At 42.9% G+C, this 21278-nt stretch overlaps 1 protein-coding gene across 5 annotated transcripts in view; it reads right to left on the bottom strand.

The window, feature by feature from the left end:
- The window catches only part of ST3GAL6 (ST3 beta-galactoside alpha-2,3-sialyltransferase 6), a 59265-nt gene that overhangs the window by 2169 nt on the left and 35818 nt on the right, over window positions 1-21278 (bottom strand). For all 5 annotated transcript variants that reach the window (XM_034657236.1, XM_002925506.4, XM_034657225.1 and 2 more), the window contains 6 exons: window positions 20826-20929; window positions 19726-19789; window positions 8487-8582; window positions 5181-5367; window positions 4933-5070; window positions 1163-1315 (listed from right to left, as the gene is read on the bottom strand). In XM_034657236.1, the coding sequence (XP_034513127.1) occupies window positions 1163-1315; window positions 4933-5070; window positions 5181-5367; window positions 8487-8582; window positions 19726-19789; window positions 20826-20929 (742 nt within the window). The remainder of the gene's footprint in view (window positions 1-1162; window positions 1316-4932; window positions 5071-5180; window positions 5368-8486; window positions 8583-19725; window positions 19790-20825; window positions 20930-21278) is intronic.

Genomic DNA, 21278 nt, shown 5'->3' with positions numbered 1-21278 from the left:
TAAGAGCACTCCTTTGTATCATTCCCCCGTCTCCGAAATCAGGAGATAAAACTAGAGACCAGAATTTTAAGTCAAAATGGGTTAATCACTTTAATAAAAGCAGCACCTGAAACTCATAATAGAAGTCAACCTAAAGAAACTATTGTAAGGCATGGCTAAGATATTCTTAAAATAATATAATTCTGTTCTATTGATGGATATCCTAATTTATCTCAGGAAATCGTTTCAGTGTTCTGTTGTTTAGATAACTAGAAATCCCACAAGTGCTAAAAGATTAGGGCTGAGGAGAAATGATCCTGAACTCTGTCCCAGGCACCTAACACTTGAACTACTCAAGTGTTTGTCTCACAAAGGGTGGGAGATGAGGTAATACAGTACGAAGGTGTAACCTGAATCATACCCCTTCTTCGGACTATGTAGTGGGCGGGGATGATGATCTAAGGGGACGGATTACATAGGATACATCCAGATGCTTTACAGCAAACCATTCATATTTCCATATTAAAAATGTCCAGTAACATTTTACTATCACTTGTGATATGCCCCTAACCTCAGACAACTCCTTCCCATTCAGTTAAAAAGTCTTCAAGATCTTATCTACTGCCATTGATCTCTAAATCAAGAGAAGCATGATCTATAAACTTTTGCAGCCTTTTGAGGAATATTCCCTCATGGAGTTAAAAATGTTACAGACCTCCTCATCTATGTAACTAAAAAAAAATACATTGAAAAGCACAGCAAAAAAGCTACATCATCTTCCCAACTCCAGATTTACCTTCATCTTTACCGTGTTTCCGTGCTCAATTCTCTTACGGGGATGCCTGTCCCTATTCCATGGCGATGCTTTTAAGTGAATTTGACATATTATCAAGAGCAAGTTGCCTATACGCATATTTAAATAGTGCAAACATGATCTAAGATAAGGCTTGGTATCTAGGGGTTTGATGCTACTTGATAATAACTATGTCCTATTCGTAAGGGTCTGAGGCCCACAAACTGGAACTGCCTGGATTTGAGTCCCAGTTTCAGCTTTTGGTAGTTCTTAGAAGGGTTAAGCAGCTCTCAAATACTCAAAACCTGTTCCCTCAGTAAAAATGATAGAAAATAGAGGCTTTCCAACTAAAGATCAAAGATTATACCCAAGCGTGTATGTATGTCTTACCTTACTCATCAAAGACATGGATGCATTCCCATAATAGTGCAAAGGACTCTTGAGGTCAGAAAAGTTGTATTTAAAACCAGCAAGGTGAACTTCATGACATATGTGAAAGGCCAAAGTGATGGCAATAATTCCTGTTGTTGGATGTTTGGGTTTCTGGGGAGGGAAATGGAAGTTTTTAAAAACTCAAACAAGGTAGCTTGTTTCCAAAGCATAGTTGGGTGACCTCATCTTACAAAACCGGGACTTCTGAACACGTAATCAGGTGAGAAATACCTAAGTTAAACCCTCATGGTGTCTAAGGCCCAAGCCCTGGTTAATTTCCTAACTCTGAGAAACATATAAATGTGACTGATATCTTAGAAAATCTTTCAACTAAAACTTAACTTCAGTATTAGCCCAGAGGACAGCTATCAAACAAAGAACACTGAGGTGCAGGGGAAAGGACACTGCTGCCTCATTTTATAAGCTTCCTCTGCACACAGCTGAGCCTCTGAATTTTGAACCCGGACACGAAACCTAAGGACCCGTTAATTCACTAAGGGGTGGGATCATGTAAAAGGCTTCACATAAGCCTTAAAATAGATCTCTTTTACAATCCTAATAATTTTAACTATCTCTAGGGAAGGACTCATCAATTAACTTCAAAGGCAAACACTAAGATTCTGACTTGTAAATAAAAATTCCAGATGTATACAGAGTAATGTCACAGCCTCCACTGGATCATTATCAATTTAAAAACCAGAAAGGAAAGAAGCCAAGCACCCTCACGTGTACAAATCTCCTGAAAATGCAGTCACGTGTTTGGGGCGGGGGGGCTTCATTCAGTTTAATTCTCACCAGGATGGCCCTCAAAGGCAAAAACAAAACACATCCTAAACTTTGTAACACAGCCATCTAATCAGAGTTCCTTTCCATTAAGGTATGACTTACAGATTGCATGGAAATAACATGATTTTGAGGAGGAGGAAAAAAATCCAAGAAGCACAACAGTATCAAATACACTGCAGGAGGCAAGCTAATCTGAAAACTGCCTGCTGCATAAGCTTTTCTTTACCCCATGCCCCACCATGAACACCATAAGCCTTTGCCATCTGCTAGAAAGGGGAATTAGCGGTTGGGTTAAAAACCTGGGAGCATTCAACCTCATTGATCCCATCACTTTTTCTCTCTTCTGTCCCTCCCCTTCATGTCCTCCCCTTCCTTTCCTCATACCTTAGAGGACTTCATCCATCATTATAATCATTCCCTTATGCAGACCTTCATTTTCTGCACCTCTCACTCACAGAAACAGATCATCACCTGACAGAAGCTTCACCCTGGCTCAACGCACACCTGAGCAGCAGAACAAGCTGAGAGAAAACATACATGCCGGGTACACATGACATTTATGGCCAAAGTCTCAAGTGGCTGTTCGGTATTCCCCTAGTAAATTTCCATTCCTACTCTCCAAGATGACAGTTTTATACTATTCCATCTAAAAGTCTCAGCCGCCTCCTTACTTCAAACTGCCCATTTAATCCTTGTTTCACTAACAGAAACTGAGAAGAGCTATACCAGCTTCCCAACTCCCAAACTACCCTCATCTTGATCTGTACTTTCCGCACTCACTCTTACATGGATGCGATGCCCCTGTCCCTATCTATGGCCAACCTCTCCCCTCATGCACTCTTTCCTCCCATCTCCTCTCTCACCAAATCTTCTTCTACAATGACCCACTTGCTCTCATCATTTTCTTCTGTCAAATCGTTCTCTTCGTCATATAAACATGGTATCTGTCTTTAAAACACAACCACAAAAGCAACCTTCCTTGATCCCATGTCTTTCAACCATTTCTCTGCCCCCTTTTCTAACAAAACTCCGTTAAAGATTTGCCTCCACTTGCTCATGTCCCGTGTTCTCTTTATTTTTTATTTTTTTTTAAGATTTTATTTATTTATTTGACAGAGATAGAGACAGCTAGTGAGAGAGGGAACACAAGCAGGGGGAGTGGGAGAGGAAAGAAGCAGGCTCATAGCAGAGGAGCCTGATGGGGCTCGAACCCATAACGCCGGGATCACGCCCTGAGCCGAAGGCAGACGCTTAACTGCTGTGCCACCCAGGCGCCCCCCCCCCATGTTCTCTTTAACCTAATTCAAGCAGGGTTTCTTTTTTTTCCTTCTTCTCCACATCATCAATATGACTTCACACTTCCAGAGCCAGGCTTTACTCTGTGCTCAACCCGTGGACAGCATCCCACATAACAGATGTTATGAATACTGCTGTGTCCTCAATTTGGCGAACTGAGGGATGGCATGTTCTGATGGAACTTTAGTCTGGTTACAACTAGTCTTTGCACCATCTCTAAGATCAGGGTCTTCCTGTTCTCTTGGAGATACTACCTAAAGCAAAAACCGGGGGTTGTACCTGATCTTACCTCACTTAGGAAATAAGAGTGGAAAAGTCACAAAGCATACATCCAGAAGCTGTCTTCCCCCCTCAAAATTACCAAGAAATTACCAGGAAGTTGACCTTTCCTCTCAAAATTACTAAGAAATAAGGCTTAAGTTTAAAACACTTATGCTTTTTGACTTGGGAATTCTACTTCTAGGAGTCATAGAAATCATACAAGTGGGCTGAAAATCCCTATAATCACATGCGTTTCTAAATACTTTAGAGAAGAAAAAAGCTGGATACAAACTGAAAGGTCTATAAATAGGGGAACAGTATGGTATAACTGTAATTAAATTGAACAAAAAAGTATGTGTTCGTAAATGCATAGAAAATAGCCCAGAGGGATATAAAAGGCAAAAAAAAAAAAAAAAAAAAAAAGCTTGAGGGATAATGAGAGTTACAGAGGGAAGAGGATGATTTCCTTTATTTTTATATGTATAATATAAATAATATATAATAATATATAACAGAATATAAAGAATATAAATCATACTTGATATATATAATTCCTTTGTAAGTTGTTTCATTATAAGCATTAGAATCTAATGCTAAAGTTCAGAATTTTTTTTATCATACTAAAAAAAACACACATGATGTGTGTTTCTTTGGATTTTCCCCGATTACAAAAAATTAAAAATAAAATAAAAGGGGGGTTGAAACGTCATTTCAGTGGAGATATTATGTCACACAGTTTCTCAGGCTTCAAGTGAAAAACCTATCCGTGCCACTGTATGGGTCCAGAGGGTACTGTCTTCTAGGAATGTAAACAAAAGGGCTACAACAGTCAAAGTCGGTGAGACTCCTTTTAATTAAAGAATCTGGAATTTCAACAGCTCCTCAGAATTCTGTGCCAGTGTCTCCTCTATGACCACAGAAGTATTTCGGAACTACCCTGTCCTTCCTCACCTTTCCTCTGGCTTTCCTGTGACATTTTTATCAGAGTACTTGAGACCCTTCTTTTTAGCCTGAGTAGCCATGCACTTGTCCGGAAGCCCGTCCCGCTGCTCTGAGCAGAGTCTGCCCAGCAGCACCGCCAACCCCGCCAGCCTCTCCCCATCGCAGAACACTGAAGATGAGGTTATGAGAAGAGTCGTGGGGCCATGCAGGAGACCCCCGAAGGGCTCTGCAAGGGCAGGAAAATGTAAAAAACACTCCACTTAAGGTTCTTTCCTTGCAATCTGAAAAACATAATACCCACAGATAGCTAACTTCACTACCTCAGGTGTGGCCTTCAGAAGGCGCCTCTCGAGTCATGTTTCTCCTTTCTGAGAACCCTAGGGTCTCTCCACCCGACCCCAAACAGGTTTTCAGTTTGGAACTGTGCAAAGAAAAATACGTACCTGATTTTTGGGAAACACTTTCGGGAAGTGAAGCAGTTCGTAAGCTGCCATTCGGATAATGAAAGGGTCTAATATTCTGATTTGATAAGGTTTGTAGATCAAGTTTAAGGCTGGTTTCTTCCAAAAACCATTAGTGTTCTAGAATAAAATAAGAACACAGAAAATGGAACATTGTGGTTGTCTTTTTTTTTTTAATAGAAAAAGAAAACTGAAGGTAATCGGAAGGCAGATCGATGTTGCCAACTTACTATTTTGCCACCCGTCAACAATTCCCACAGCCACTTTAAATCAAGCGGCTTAAAAGCAGTGAGAACAGCCGTAGTATTAGGATCATTGTGATTGGGATCTGAAAAAACAGATTCTGGATAAAAAAGTCGGAAGGTTGTCCTTCTCCCAACTTCCTCTTCATGTCCTAAAACAGGACCGTTATTCATTCTGTGGGTAGTAAAACACACAAATATGTAGACCAGGTGCAGTATGAGCCAATTCCATCACAAGTCTCAGAGCTTTCAGAGTAGGACACAACAGCAGCAGCCATGGGTCCAGTGCTTAAAGCTACAAGGCAACGGATTGATTTTTTTCTTTTTTAATGTGTAACAGCCAAGGAAATAATTCCCTTTCATGAAACAGCTGCTTGATCAAAGGTAGAAATGTTCATCTGGATTTGAACAGTAATTGTGGGGCACTGATAATTCAGTCCTACCTCCAGGAAAACCAAAGACTAAATAAAACAAAATGGGAACATAGAGCCACAGAATCCTAGAGTTAAAAGAGACCTTGGAGGACATCCAGACAAAACCCCTTGGATAAGGGCCCTGCAGGCCAGAGAAAGTTACTTGCCCAAGGTTACACAGTCATGTAGCACATGGACTGACAGAAAAGAATCACTGTGAAGGTGATCAGGAGACTCACCAAAATTGCTGAGCTCTGCAATAAAGTGATAATATAAAATTACCGTATTATACCCACGCACAACCAAATAAATGTTATTGCTAGAGTGAACTAAAGAACCGCAAAGGATCTGCTGTTGCGTTTGTGTATGCTCAGTGCCAAAGTTAGACACGCACTATTTATGCACACACTATGAGGCATGCTAGTAAAAGGAATGCTTTGTCTCCAAAACAGTATCCCCTGGGAGGATAAATACTGTTTCACCCTTTGCCACTGACTCCATGTAACGTAAGACAGTCTTAACACTTGAAATGACTTGCAGAAACGTTGTACCCGTGGCATTCTCCCACGAGGGTTTGCTGTGGTTCTGGATGATCAAATGTTTAGACAACTATAGGTCAGGAAATTCATGTTTCAAAATTGTCAGTGGATAAATTTTCACAGCTTCCTCAAAATGGATAATGAACAAAAACTAAGGTGACCTCACTATGCAGAAGCTCTTGGCAGCCTGTAACCCGGCAAAACCCCCAAGCGCTGCCAGGTCATCCTAACACGCTGCCCCTCTCTTCAAAAGACTATTCACAGCCATTCCCAACACACACAACACAGGATGACCTTACTTCAACCTTTCGATGGGAAAACAGAGCTAGAAATGTCCTCATTTTCCTGCCACTCCATCTGCGGGACTCTTGGTAGCCCTAACTACGATTCCAGTTTTCCTCTCCATTGCAGAGGACCAACCACACTTGCATTCTGGAGCCCCATCCCATCTCTCCACCACACCATTTCCATCAGTTTACCAACATGCTCTAGAATCTCCTATCTTTATAAAAGGAACAAAACAAAACAAAAAAGCCTCCTTTGGTTCCATAACTATCTCCAGCTACCATCTCATTTCTCAACTCCACAGCAAAACTTCTCAAGAGAATTGCCTACACTGGTTTCTCACTTTCTCACCTGTCATTCTCTCCTCAAGCCACTCTGGTTGGGCCACTCGCCATATCATGTCTCCAAGTCTGCTTTTGTCAAGAGTATGAGTGAACTTTAGGTTGTCAGTCCAATGGTGAACTCTCTGTCCTTATCTTGCATGACCTCTCACCAGCTGGTCATGGCTGAGCCCTTCTCTTCTAAAATACTTCCTACTTCACTGGTGGATCCTCTTCCATTTCTTTTACTTCTTTTTTCTCTTTTTGCCATACCTCCAAGTACAGAGTATCTCAAGACTCTGTCCTGAGACCTCTTCTCTGTTTCTCCCTGGGACATCTTGCCCAGACCATGGTTTAAATATAGCTTACAGGCTGTTTACCACCGAGCCTTTAACCTGTTTAACCAGATGCCTATTTGACTTACCATTGCAAATCTAATAACCATCTCAAACCTAACACAGAAATCTTGATTTTCCTCTAAAAAGCTTCCTACCCTAGTCTTCCCCCAACTCAATAAACGGTACCTCTATCCAGTCAATCTCTTAAGCTGAAAACCTAGAAAGAGGTATGTGGTTCCTTTAGTCCCATCTCTCCTCACATCTAACACATCAACAAATCCTGAAAACTCTACCTCTAAAACATGTCTCAGTCTACCCACTTACATCCTTCTCTGTCATGACAATCCTGTTCCAAGCCACCATCTGCCTGAATGTAGCCACCTAACTGCCTTCTTCATTTCTACCCTTGTCCCTCATACCCCACTGTCCATGCCACAGCCAAGGTATTTTAAAAACATAACCAGATCAAATTGCTCTCTTGCTGAAAAATCTTCAAAAGTTTCCTGTTGTACTTAAAATAAAATCCAAGTTCTAATCTCAGTTTACACAGTCCTATTACAACCTGTTCCTTGCCTTCCTCTTCGGCTTCTGATTGTACCACTCTCCCTGAGCCTGCTGCCCTCCTACCTCACTGGTTTTCTTGCTGCTTTTCCCAAACCTAGGATCACATCCTCCCCAGGATCTGCACTAAACATTCTTTCTGTCTGGATAGCTCTTCCGTAGTCTTCATATGGCTGGTACTATAATGGTCACTTAGATCCGTCTTAGAGGTCTTCTCCTCAAAGTGGTCATCCATTCTACAGTAGCTATCAATCATTGTCACATATGTTTTAACTGTTTGCATGGCATTTATTATTATATTTCCTTATTTATTTAATTATTGTTTTCTTCCCTTCATTACAACGTAAGCTCCATGGGGAGCAAGAACATTGTTCTTACTTCTTCCTATACGCCCTGTGGCTGGAACTGTGCCTGGCATATTAAGTAGATTTCACAAATATTTGCTAAGTGAATGACCTGAAAATCTAGACCTACTCTAGTCGACGACTGGGAGACAGGTTGTGTTAATGTACTTAAATATATCTAAGCAACCCGTCTTCCTTTTAAACAAAGTCATACTAAAATAGAAAACCATATTCTTTTGGGGGCGCCTGGGTGGCATAGCGGTTAAGCGTCTGCCTTCGGCTCAGGGTGTGATCCTGGCGTTATGGGATCGAGCCCCACATCAGGCTCCTCTGCTATGGGCCTGCTTCTTCCTCTCCCACTCCCCCTGCTTGTGTTCCCTCTCTCGCTGGCTGTCTCTATCTCTGTCAAATAAATAAATAAAAATCTTAAAAAAAAAAAGAAAACCATATTCTTTTGAAACAATTCCAGGTTAGCAAATAGGAAATATATTTACCTTATTATGACATCATAGGAGTCGATTTTTTCTCCTAATGTCTTATTCTTCAAAACTCCTCCATTACCAACCACCACGCACTTTTTACATGGCACACTGTTAGGCAAACAGACAAGCAAGAGGTTGAGACATCTTTCACATAACTGGGTGATTCCAAGAATTCGTTCATACTTTCCAGAACCCAATGCCAAATTTCACTTGTTGCACAAGTAGAAAAAGAACCAATTGTGACTTACAGGTCTAGGGATATACTAGAAAGATACAGCATTCCATAGGAAGTATATAATCGTTAGCAACTAACAGTTGCTTATGAGGCCATACACATTCCCTCCTTTGATTCTCATAACCACCTGCTGAGATAGGTAAGGCCAGTATTTCCTTTACGAATGAAGAAAGGCGTTCAGAGAAGTGTTGGTTAACATTTCAAAGTCATACTCCCAAGAGGCAGAATCCGGATTCATATCCAGACCCTTGAACAACAAAAACACCACTTGGCCTACGATTCTGCATGTTAATATTGATTCAAGTGTGTTTACATGACAGAGCTGTACATTTTTTCACCAGCGTCTCCCACTCCCTGAGAATCCTGAGATTCTAGCTCTGGGTCACTGCTTCATCTTACCTGTGTAGAGACAGTTTGAAATCTGGTGGGGAAGGTGTATCTTCCCTGGACCTGCCCATGAGCACTTCAATTCCCCCAAACACGTCCTGCTTCTTGGAGCTTAACCAATATAAACAGAAGTTCACGCTGTGTTCCTAGCAGAGAGCTTTCAAGTAGATGATGAAGTGGGACTTCCTGCTGCTGGCTGGGGTCAGCCTAGGACCACAGACTGTATACCGTCAGCTCTCAGCAAACCCGACGTGGCCCATCTATCTCCAGGCTCTCACTGCCTCCCGGCCAGGCCTTGAGAAATGACAACACAGATCACATCCTTCTCCTTTAGGAGACAAGACTACAGAGGGGAAGCCTGTTGAGACTGTCCTTCCAAGGCCTTCATGACACGAAAGTATAAAGAGAAAAATTGTTTCTCTAAAAACCATGAAATAAAACAGACCAGATGAACTCTAGACCTTAAGGCTCTTAGGAAATTAATGAGCAGCAACACTGCACAAATACTGTAGAACATGTAAACTTGGAGGGGCGCCTGCTTGGCTCAATTGCAGGAGCATGTGGCTCTTGATGTCGGGCCATGAGTTCAAGCCCCACATTGGGTGTACAGATCACTTAAATAAATACACTTCAATAAACAAATAATTGTAGAGAATACAGGACTACAGGAATAATTAAAAAGAGCCAAGCATTGGCCCTGTCAGGTTAAGAAGAGACAATGTACACACTGTATGTACAGAAGCATAAGTTGACCTTTTCTCATTAGAATTTGTGTAGCTCACCTGTTTGGTAAGTTTTTTTTCATACTGGAAAATGCTTAAAACATATTTTAATTTGGGGCTTTTAGCTCCCCACTTAACAAGTCATGTCTAAATCAGTGTCTACTTTGTTACAAAAACGAGAAGATCCAGAGTGTCACCGGTGTCAGAGACTGGGTTGGGGTGACACTGTCCAGGCACTCCTTGATGTACCCCCCAAAACTCCTATCATGGACAGATCACAATATGCTCTAGAATTCCAGGAAGGCAACTTTCTCAGTGGTGCTCTGCTCTGTGACCGGGTGGCACAGAGAAGATGGGAACACTGGCAAACACTCGAAGCCCTTTCCTCTCTGGGTATGTTGTCATCATCCTCACCAGCCCCATCTTATGCACACCCTCTAACAAGGGCAATTCTCACCCACACAGCTTGTTTGACTCTTCCTTCCAGAACCGTGGGGTCAGTTTAATGCAAACCAGAGGCTGGACATGCCGAAGCTGGCTTCACCTCCCCACTGAGGAAGGCTGTGCGCACTAGGGAGGGAGTGGCTACACATGGAGGACCCCAAGAACAGCTGTGTTCCTACGGAATATGCGTGAGGCTGCAGGAGAAATCACCGTCCTTATGGCACCCAGACTAACCTTCTCCCCTACGGCTAGAGGCCACCCCCCTGTCCCCAGGTGCCCCAGGGGCTACAGCATCATCCTGGCCTGGGATATCCAGCCTGACACCAGGCTGCCTGACTCCAACATCATCAAACACACCGGGCTAAGTAGGAACTCACACCACCATGTCTCCAGAGTTTCTAACCCAGAGCCTCCACAAAGGACCCCGACCCACAAGGCTCATCTCTGAAGTTGACCCAGAAGGAGGTCGCCCCGCTCACTCCCCGATACAGCCAGTCTCATGATCACTGCTCAGCAATAAACCCAAAGGCAGAACCTTCGTGCTCGCAGAAGCTTTCCCTCAGTGTTATTTTTATCAGACTGGATTACAGCTGGTTGTCCAGCCCCAGATCACATGTGGCCACAAGAGTATTGTGATAAGAGAAGCAATCATCTCTCATACTAATATGTCACATTCCTGGTCCCCACTCAGGCTCGAGGCCCTGGACCACCTCTTACAGATCCTACCAAGCCTTCGGGGCAAGGGGAAAGGGAGGGGGGTTTAGAGGCAGATCTTTACTGCAAGAGCCCCAAGGCTTAGCTGCAGAGAGAAGGTTGTTCCTTGTACGTACGCAGCTCTACGGCCTCTGCCTGTTTGTCATCCCAGGAGAGTCAAGGACTTGGGAAAAATGGAAAGAAATCTTAGAGATACTGCCTCACTCAAGGGAACTCCAATTCTGAAGACACTTTACACTTTTAGAAATTTCACTTTCTGTTTTCTTCTCTGTGAGCTTTGTAGGGAGCAGCTGGAAAGAGGGCTCTTTGTCATAGAAAAAGTTTGCCAATACCTCTGAAAGGAAATCTTGTCAGTGAAATTTCACTTTCCTCCTGGTCAGGGATATTGCAAAGCCCCACACATTTTTCTGAGGATCATACAGAATACCAGAAACTCTCAGGGGCATTCCTAGGACTGGTCTTTGGTGGCAGCATCCGTCCCACGACTCCGGGACACAGGTAATGGTACAGCTCTGCAGTCTGACCACACACCTCACAACGCTCTCCCCAGGAGGGACCCACGTGTTACCAAACATCTGAGTCATCATCTCCTTGGCTTCCTCCACGGGGTCTGGGCTCCTGGCTTCTCTTGTACCCCGGAGTGTGAAACGGTAACTTCCAGGGTCCTCTGGGTGACTGTATAACTTCACCATGTTTAATTAACACCACTTTTATGCACAAATAGTACAGACAATGTGAGTCCCTAGAAGGCAAGAGGAGTCTTACTTCTATTACTGTACCTTCCCACCTAAAACTTCCTGATTCACAGGCCGTGCACTTTAGAAATCAGTTTGTTACATTAAGGGTGGTGATTATTTTCTCATGTTGTGTCTGGAAAAGCAGGTATTTGTTCTTCCTTCCCCCAACCCCAGAAACAGGTAGGGAAATGCACATGCCCCAAACTGCTCACCCAGAAAACAAAATCATTACAGACTGCCTGAACCTGTTAATGGAAAATCTGGAAAAGTGCTGAAACAGTCATAGTGAGAGATTACACTTCCCCACGTGAAAGGCAGGCTTCTCGTCAAGCCAGGCAAACCCAGAAGACGGACTGCCTCATGCAGAGGTAAACATCAACGCCATCCATACAGAGAAAGTAAACATGAATCACCCATTTTAAATGACCTGCGACCTGTCGTCTGAATGCTTTCTGACATTCATTTTTCCCTTCAGCACTATCACACACATTAAAATATATCACTCGGTCTTCAGTGTAACCATCTATGCAGATCCCACTGGCCACTTTCCCAACACCCATTACCCAGGGTGCCTGCTCGCAGAGCCCTGCTTTCATAAGCCTAACAATGATTGGTCTGGAGGTGGCCCCATGACTCCACCTTGGCAGAAAGTATTAGAGAAGTCTACTAGGTGCTGCAGAAAAGATTTCACCCCCAGCAAGAGCATGGTTTGAAAGTTCTCTTGGCTGAAAACAGCAGGATGCCCGGGCTAGGGATGCAGACACTGAGATCCCTTATAGAGCCTGGGCTCTTTTTCATGAACAACTGCTGAAGTCTAATTCTTTTTCTTCTTTTTAGGTTGTCTAAGGCCATGCTCCCGTCCTGGCTGGTTGCCAGTCCAACCCAGCTCTGCTGATGGAACATAATGGATCCTGCAGGGGTGAGCAACGAGGCCCCGTCACAAATCCCCGTCCATTTAGCACGCAACGGACTTAGCACGGGGCATGGACTAGGTAAGAGATTTATGTATGGTTACTCTGTAACCGTCGACGCAGGACTCGAGCATTCTTCACAGAATCTGGCAGGCTTTCAGGTGATGGCAGCAGCTGGGGGTGGAGAGCCGGTTCATGCACTGAAGTGGGAGCTGAGAGTCTGTGATTCAGGGTTTCTGCTGCTCTGGCCGGGGGTGAACGTGTTCCCACTAAGGAGATGCCAGCCCTCCAGGGCCCTGGGTGCAGAGCGGTGCTTACGAGCTACGTGGACAGCCAGACAGTGCCTCGTAACATGGGCACATTTTAGGTATTGCTTTTCTGTGATGCAATCTCCTTAAATATCCTCAATCGTTGGTGAACTGTGTCGAACACGGCCACTTCATGTGAGCTGTGCTTTGGGGAATAAAGAGAGGAACCCGAGTCCCGAGAAATCCACAGCAGCGGCACGCAAAGACGACCAAAGAACTGCAGTTGTCACTCCGAAACATTAGTTCTGGGCATGGCTTCACGGTGCCTTCCGAACAAAGTGCCACAGAGGCTAGAAAGGAACCTAGAGGTCACCTCAAACACCCCACCTTTTTTTAAAAAGCATTTTATTTTTGAGGACGCCTGGGTGGCTCAGTCGATTAAGCATCTGACTCTTGATTTCAGCTCAGGTCACGATCTTAGGGTTTTGAGATTGAGCCCCAAGTCGGGCTTACACGCTGGGCTTGGAAGCTGCTTAAGATTCTCTCTCTCCCTCTCCCTCCCCCACCTCTCTAGTAAAAAAAAAATAAAAAAGCATTTTGTTTTTTCAATTGCAATATAATTCACAAGCCTTAAAATTCACCCTTTCAAATAAAATTCAGTAGGCTTTAGCATATTCACAAAGCTGTGCAACAATCACCACTACGTAATTCTGACCCCACAGCCAGTAGCACGTGCTGTCCGTTCCCCTCCCCCTCCCCTGCAAGCACAAATCTATCTTCTGTTTCTACAGCTCTGTCTATTCTGGCCATTTCATACAAATGGCATCATGCAACAGTTGCACACGGTAAGGTGCTCTATCATGTACAACAATATGTGTGGGATCTCATGACCGGCTTCTTTTGTTGAGCATAGGGTTTTCAAGGTTCATCCACGTTGTGGCATGAATCGGTACCCCATTCCTTTTTATGACTGAATATTCCTTTGAATGGATACACATTTAATTTATGCATTCAGCAGTTGGACATTTGGGTTGTTTCCACTCCAGGGCTATTCTGAATAATGTTCCTACGAACATTTATGTAGAAGAAATTCGGTGGTCCCAGGTTTCAATGTGGGCTTTCTACTTCAAAATAATTCTAGATTCGCAGGAAGTTGCAAAATCAGTACTGAGAACTCCTGTGTACTCTTTACCCCATTCCCCCCACCCCATGCTTGCATTAACTTAACAACTGCGCAATGATTACACTGATTTAACGATTAACAATTAAAGCCACCCTTGGCATCATGTGCATATGCAGTTCCTTCCATTTCCCTCTTTTCTAAGGTTCAGAAGTTTGGGAACTTGCCCAAGATCACAAAGCAGTTAGTGCCTTTTTTCACAAGGGCTGACCCATCTATGTAAATGTCCCATGCCTGTCTACTTCCTTACCCCTCTCTCCAGCTCCCCTTACCCCGACCCTCACCCCCAAAACCCTGTCTCTCAAGCTCTCCTTTCCTGGCCGGTTTATGATCACTCCTCTGCTGCTGAAGTCCTGGTCTGAGAGCCAATCTGAGCACTTCCATAAAAGGAGGAACATGGAAAAAAAATATGGAAAGGGTTGCTATAGTTGTTTAAAAAAAAAAAAAAAGGTTTGTCTTTTCGAAACTAGCTAGAAGTGGCAGTTGCGTGACTTTGTGAAAGTACTAAATGCCGCTGAATTGTTCACTTTAAAATGGTTTGTTTTATGTAGATTTCATATCAAGTGAAAAAAAGTGGTTTGTCAACATTTGAGACTTTTACTCTTTGCCACACTTAGGATCTGCTGGCTCAGAGCCAGAATCAGAGGCACTTTTACTGTGCTTGATCTTCGAGTAAGAGATGAGAAAAGAAAAATGTGTTTTCCTGCAGTATCTATTCAGAGAAGATTCTATGGAGATCATGTATCTTTAAGAGAAAAAAAAGCCCTATGTGTTTTCAATGAACTTACTCATGTACCCTGGAGATGTTTTGGTTTAACCCTGCCAGAGTATTAAAGTTCATCTGGCTAAAAATGGTTTGAGGTTTTGAGGTTAAGGATAAAGGCATAAGCTATATTAAATAATGCACAAGATGTCCTGGAAATCCTAAAGAATATGTCTAAAAGAATTCACAATTCCAGAATTCTCACCCTTATCTCTTCAGGTGATACTCAGCTCAAGACATTTAATTGTGGGGTCTTTCTTGTCTTTCCTCTGCTCGTTAGAATGTGGAGGGAGGGAGGTACTGAGAACAGAAGTCTGCAGACCTCCATATAACCTTCCATTTAACCTCTCTGGACTTCAGTTCTCTCACCTTTCGAGTGAGGGGGTGGGACTAGATCTCCGCCCTTCCTGCCTCCGACCATCTCTAGGATTTACCACTTTGCCTTAGAGTCTGGCTCTCAGGCCACACAACACAGCAAGGGGAGGTAAGCTTAGGTAATCAGGACTCTTAACAGAACAGTGCCCCAGTGTTGACCCCAGCCCAGCCTGCTGGGCCACTGCTCAGGAGAGAAACCCAAACAATACAAAGGAAAAAGTACAAGATTTATACTAAAAATAAAAAGATAAATAAAATAAAATGAGTAATACACATGTCCCATCGCATGGTATCCTCTCTTCGCAGAGACCAGAGAATCCCTGGCACAAAATTAGGGGGAAAGGCAATTTTCTATAACGCAAATGGTTTTTTAACAGATATGATTACACAAATGGAGGCAAATTATTGTAATTACTAGGTGATGAAAAACTTAGAATAGGTGAGTCTTTTTTGTTTGTTTGTTTGTTTTGTGTTTTGGTGGCGAGTGGTGGGGGTGGTTAGCGAAGGGAGAAGCCCAGCAGAGAACAAGCCTGGAATGGTTTAGCTCCAGGGGCCTGTCACACAAGTGTCATAGCCGAACACACACACTCTGTTCCCTTCCTTGATTATTTCTCACCCAACTTCTTCATGGTATTAGCTTTAGGAAAAGGTTCTCTCTGCCTTAGAGTTACTTTACTAACATTACCAACAAATATGTATATGTAGTAAGTCCTTCATAAGAAACGTCACTTCACGGGATGCCTGGGTGGATCAGTCAGTTAAGCATCTGACTCCTGATTTCAGTTCACGTCATGATCTCAGGGTTGTGGGATCGAGCCCCGCATCGGGCTCCGCACTCAGCATGGAGTCTGCTAGAGATTCTCTTCCCCCCTGCCCCTCCCCTGACTTGCACATGTTCTCTCTAAAATAAAATCTTTTTTTAAAAAAAATGTTACTTCATAAAAAAATAAATAAAATTTAAAAATTAAAAAAAAAAAAAAGAAATGCCCCTTTGAAATGACCTACAACACCAATATGTTTCAACAGCTTCCACGGGTAAGCAGTTCTCCAAGAGACAAACACGGTTGGCTTCCTCAAGCACTCGGCTAGGTTAGAATAGTTATATAACTGACTTCAGAATCCTAAATATTTACCAGACACAGAGCCAGGTGGAGACCAGTTGACCCTCAATAATCATGTTTCTTTTGTCCCTTAAAAGAGGACTTTTTAAAATATGGGCACACAGCCACTTTTCATAAAAACCTTTTTTTTTTTTTTTAAGGCTACACTTCTAGCCCACCTTCCAGCTAGGTGTGGCCTTGTGATTATATCCCTAGCCAATGGGGTATAATCAGTGGTTACGAGCAAATGTTAACCACCAGTTCTCTCTGGGAGAAAAAGAGGTGATCGGGAGAAGCCCGGGTTTGCAGAGTTGCCAGATTCATGGTATAAATACTCCCAAAATGGCTAATTTCAAGTTTCTACCTTGATGGCACTGAACACAGAACTGGAAAGAACTGCAGCTCTCAAGTGGGTACCAACTGGCTCCAGCTCATCCCTGGGTGTAAGAGTATTATATATGATTTCTGGGCAATGTCCTTAAAGCAGGAGGCAAGGCCTTCCCCTTTTCTCCTCCCTACTGAAGGCAGCCAAGATTGGTGGCAGTCCAGCCATCATATTGGATATTAGGAGGAAGCTCTGGATATAGCCATGGCAGACTCAACAACAGAACATCCCAGGTCCCTGCTGACCATCGCTAGCAGACTGGCCCCAGATATTAACCTGCTGATTTCATTTATGTGACACTTGTGAGAAAGAGGAAGCTTTCTATCTTATAAATGCATCTGATATTTAGAGGTTTCCCATTCATAGTGGAATCCCTCCTCACGGAGGGCATCCCACAAGCTAAAGAATGTAACCGAACAAAACTAGGACTTGCACCTGGTAGAAGTGTAAAGGTGAGGATAACAGTGACAAAATGTCTGAACCTTTCTGGAAGGGACAAAGAGGACAGAGGGAGAAAAAAATCAGTGAAGAGAGCAGCCCACATGGGAAAGGGCCAGAAAGGCCGAGCTCTCCCTCTCTCCTGCTCAGCCCCTTGACCTGCAGACCCACAACAAAGAGTGAGCAGCCGATGCCCGAGAGGCTTCCTCCTGGCTCCTGTGGGGCCAAGCTTCCGAAACCACGGGTGGGGTAGTCCATCCCCTCCGCCTGAGAGAGAGACTGTTCTCAGACCTGCTTCTCCTAGAGCGTCTTCCCCAGGTGGAGAGGAGAAATGGGAGATGTTTAAGGCCATTTAGGGGCCAAAGTGAGTTGACTCAGAGGCAACAATAAGGTAATTTGGTATATTCTGCCCTTCTGGATTTATTTAGAACACAGTGCTCAGGCACAGACTGGTCTGTTACTGTCTTTGTGCAGTAGCTTCCAGACAAATGTTCAAGGCCTTGCTTAAAATATAGGTGCAGGGGCGCCTGGGTGGCACAGCGGTTAAGCGTCTGCCTTCGGCTCAGGGCGTGATCCTGGCGTTATGGGATCGAGCCCCACATCAGGCTCCTCTGCTATGAGCCTGCTTCTTCCTCTCCTACTCCCCCTGCTTGTGTTCCCTCTCTTGCTGGCTGTCTCTATCTCTGTCAAATAAATAAATAAAATCTTTAAAAAAAAATATAAGTGCAATCTATTATTACATGTGAACCCAGCCCAAAAGGTAGTATACAAATAGAACATAATAGTGTCATAAGTATATTCTTATCTATGTTCAAAACACTCTTTCTCAAGTCCCTAGGAAAGAGGTTTGCACAGTCAAACAAGCAATTCAGCAATGCTGACCATCTGAGCGCATCCCTGTGCGCACTCTGCGGGGATCCTACAAGGACATTTCCATTCACTCTGTACCTGAAAAGTCTCTGACTGCATTTATTCTACTTCAGTCTCTTAACAGCTTCAGACTCAACAGTCCTATGTGACCAGCAAGACCTTTAATCCCTCCTCACCGCCCACACCCACCTCCCCTCTAATACAGGTGATACTCTGCGCCTGACATGGGTGGAGGGTGGGAGTGGGGGGTATGCTCAGTGACAAAGGAGGAAAGAGTGGGGAACAGCAAAACCAAATCCGCGAGGAGACGGAATAGCCTGGCTGAGGCACACCCAGACGACGAACACCTGTGTGAGAAGGGCTTCTCACACAACTACATATAGCACAGTCTAGTTCTAAGGTAAAAGCCAGGAAAGAACGAAACTTCTAGTCACACCCCTCTCCCCCAAGAATGACAGTAGCTCACATCTACAGGGACAAGGATCTTGTAGATAATTACTCTTAAATCAAACATCCAGGTGCTGGATGGAACTCTCTAGGTTCACATCCTGGCCCTAGCATTTGTTGACTGTAGCAAACTACATAGGTGTGCCTAGTTTCAGTTCCTCCATTAAAAAAAATAAAAAAGAAAAAGAAAGTATTATCAGTGATATTTTGCAGGTTGGTGGTAAAAATTAGAAAGCATGATATGCATATATGCCAAAGGTCTGCACAAAACAATATTCTACCCATTAGAGCTATAAAACTTCAGGTTAGAAAGGAACATATGTGGTTGCTGTTGATATGCAATCAAAAATTGAGATTAAGTTGATCGCATAGTTTTAAATTATAACAAGTAAGTACAAGCTGAAACGCGCAACATTTATTACATAATCCACACTTTGATAATCTGGGCTCCCAGGAAAAAGGAAAAATTCAGACAAAATCTAGCACTGTTCCCTCAGCTCTGTTCCGTAAACTCTATCTCCATTTTCACACCTCTGTCCACTACCCTCACTTATGTTTCTGCTAAATAGCACCCCTCTCCTCTTGAGCAAGAGGGAAAATTCTGTCGTTTTCCTTTTTAATGGATGCCTGACATCTGCAGAATACCTGTGCCATCCCACTGGACCACTGGCCAAACTCTAAAATGTAGCTTAAAAATTTGTGAAGACAGTCTATCTCCGTAAAAGTAGGAATACCTGCTAAGAAGTCTATCTTTAGCAGATTCATTCCTACGGGGCTAACTGGACACCAGAATATTCTACACATTCAATGACCTTTTGTAGTCAGAAAATGTATTACCTACACACGCTGTTTTCTTCCCTCCAGTATAATTCTGAATAAGAGGAAGAGAGCTGCTTCTGAAATCCAACATTCAAGTGAAACAGAAAGGATCCTCATAAGCAGTTAAAGATGCATGGACAGGTACAGGAAAGAGCCCATGGAGGGGGCTGTGAGCCTGCTAACAGAGGCTATGAATTAATTCTTCAGTATCAACAACTTAGAAAAGATTACAGTGTCTTGCCCCGGAACGAGCATTACTCATCAGAAGGCACTCTGCAGACTTTTGAGGCAACAAGTTATGCAGCTTCTAAGTTAATTTTGTACTTTATTTGAAACATCATAGAAATAACTACTAGAGGTTTTAGTTAAGCACAGATACTAATGAATTTTCTTGAACAAAGACATTTTAGATTGGGGTGCACATTTTGAACCCCATTAGCTCAAACTCAAAGTCAAATAAAAGGAAATAAACTCACTTGTCAAACTCGTCAAAGAGATCACAACTCTGCAGTTTTGAAAGAGCAAGTCGAAAATATTCCGCTAGAAAACAAATGGAATATTATCAATAAAAGGAATCATGGCTTCTTAGGTACATAGTAAGCCATCTGTCCCCTTCCCTCCCCCAAACCCATTTCAAACTGGTACAGCCCCATTGATTTATTCCGTGGTGAAAACTGATGATACAACTGTAATTAGCCAGCACTACCACTCGAAAATGCTTTAAGGACACTTAATAAAACTACAGAAAAGAAAAAAGAAAGATGCTTAACCTGAAAACACTCACAAAAAAAGTAACCCCCAAAATATCAACATCGGATGACATTAGTATAGAACATAGCCTTTCAAACTGACATTAGTCTAGAAACCAATATTCAGTAAACTTAGATGTACTATCAAATTCTCTGCAATATGTTTTTAAAACCTACACACACACACACACGTACAATACACACGCACAAAACAGGATCAGTTGAATATGCACAGTCTGACTCAGAAAACCACAAGCTTGTCACCTCCTGGGCTTTCAGGGTCTCCCCCAAATGTACAACATAAAGCTACATAGAGCCAGTTCACGTGTCAATAAGCAAAGAGAAAACGATCCTGTCATTAGTAGACAGAGTGATTCTCTCTCAATTTGGCAAAAGTAAAATACCCACTGTTTAGAAGCCTGATCAAGGAGCTAGATCTTAAATTAATGAAATAAAACTCAGAGGTAAAGAGTCGAAAAGGGGAGCTAGGGAGGACGTTAAACCAACCCACAGGGTTATCCTGTTTATTCCACATTGGAATGAACTAAGGCATCAGAGCGCATGAATAAAACCATGGCTAAACCAAAGTAAAAAAGCAGTTTCTCAATAAAAACAAGTGTACCATTTTTTTCTTAAATTCTACACTGCCTCAAAAAGGAGTAGGGATTTCTATATTAAAATTTTATTTCCTTCATCCCATCTCCAAATCATTTCCTTCAGGAATCATTATGAGGCATAAAGATTAAAAGTCTGTAAAATTATATAAACATGTGGTTCACATCAAACACCATTCACACTAATAGGGCTAGGTAAAGAATATTACTGACCTGATGTTCTTATCCCATAGGGCAAATCAAACTTATCGCTACCATATACGGAAGCAATCTTTTTAAAATCAGCTGCACACAAAAAAGGGTGAAACTGATGAAACCTGCAAGAAAAGGAAAAAGAGTGATTTCCCCAAATGCCTACCATATGTGTGGCCTTCTAAAATCACAGCTGAAGATAAGTAGTATAGAGCTCATCTTGATACACTGACCATGTGTGAATGTGCAATTATTTTTTAAGTTTTTTAAAAAATCACCTGAAACAGTATTTAAATATTAGATAGAATGGAATGTTCCATGGAACTACACAACCAGAACAGAAACACTTTCCAGGTTGTGGGACCAAAATTACATCACCCCTTCAGGCGCTAGCAGGTGAGGGGGGGAATCAAAATTGAAAAACAAACCAACACCAGGTGATAACACCTTAGCCATATACTGGAAGAGACAAAA

The sequence above is a fragment of the Ailuropoda melanoleuca genome, chromosome 1 (genome assembly GCF_002007445.2).
Source record: "Ailuropoda melanoleuca isolate Jingjing chromosome 1, ASM200744v2, whole genome shotgun sequence".
NCBI lineage: Eukaryota > Metazoa > Chordata > Mammalia > Carnivora > Ursidae > Ailuropoda > Ailuropoda melanoleuca.
Note: the sequence above shows the minus strand (reverse complement) of the source record. Positions and strands in the feature narration are given on the sequence as shown.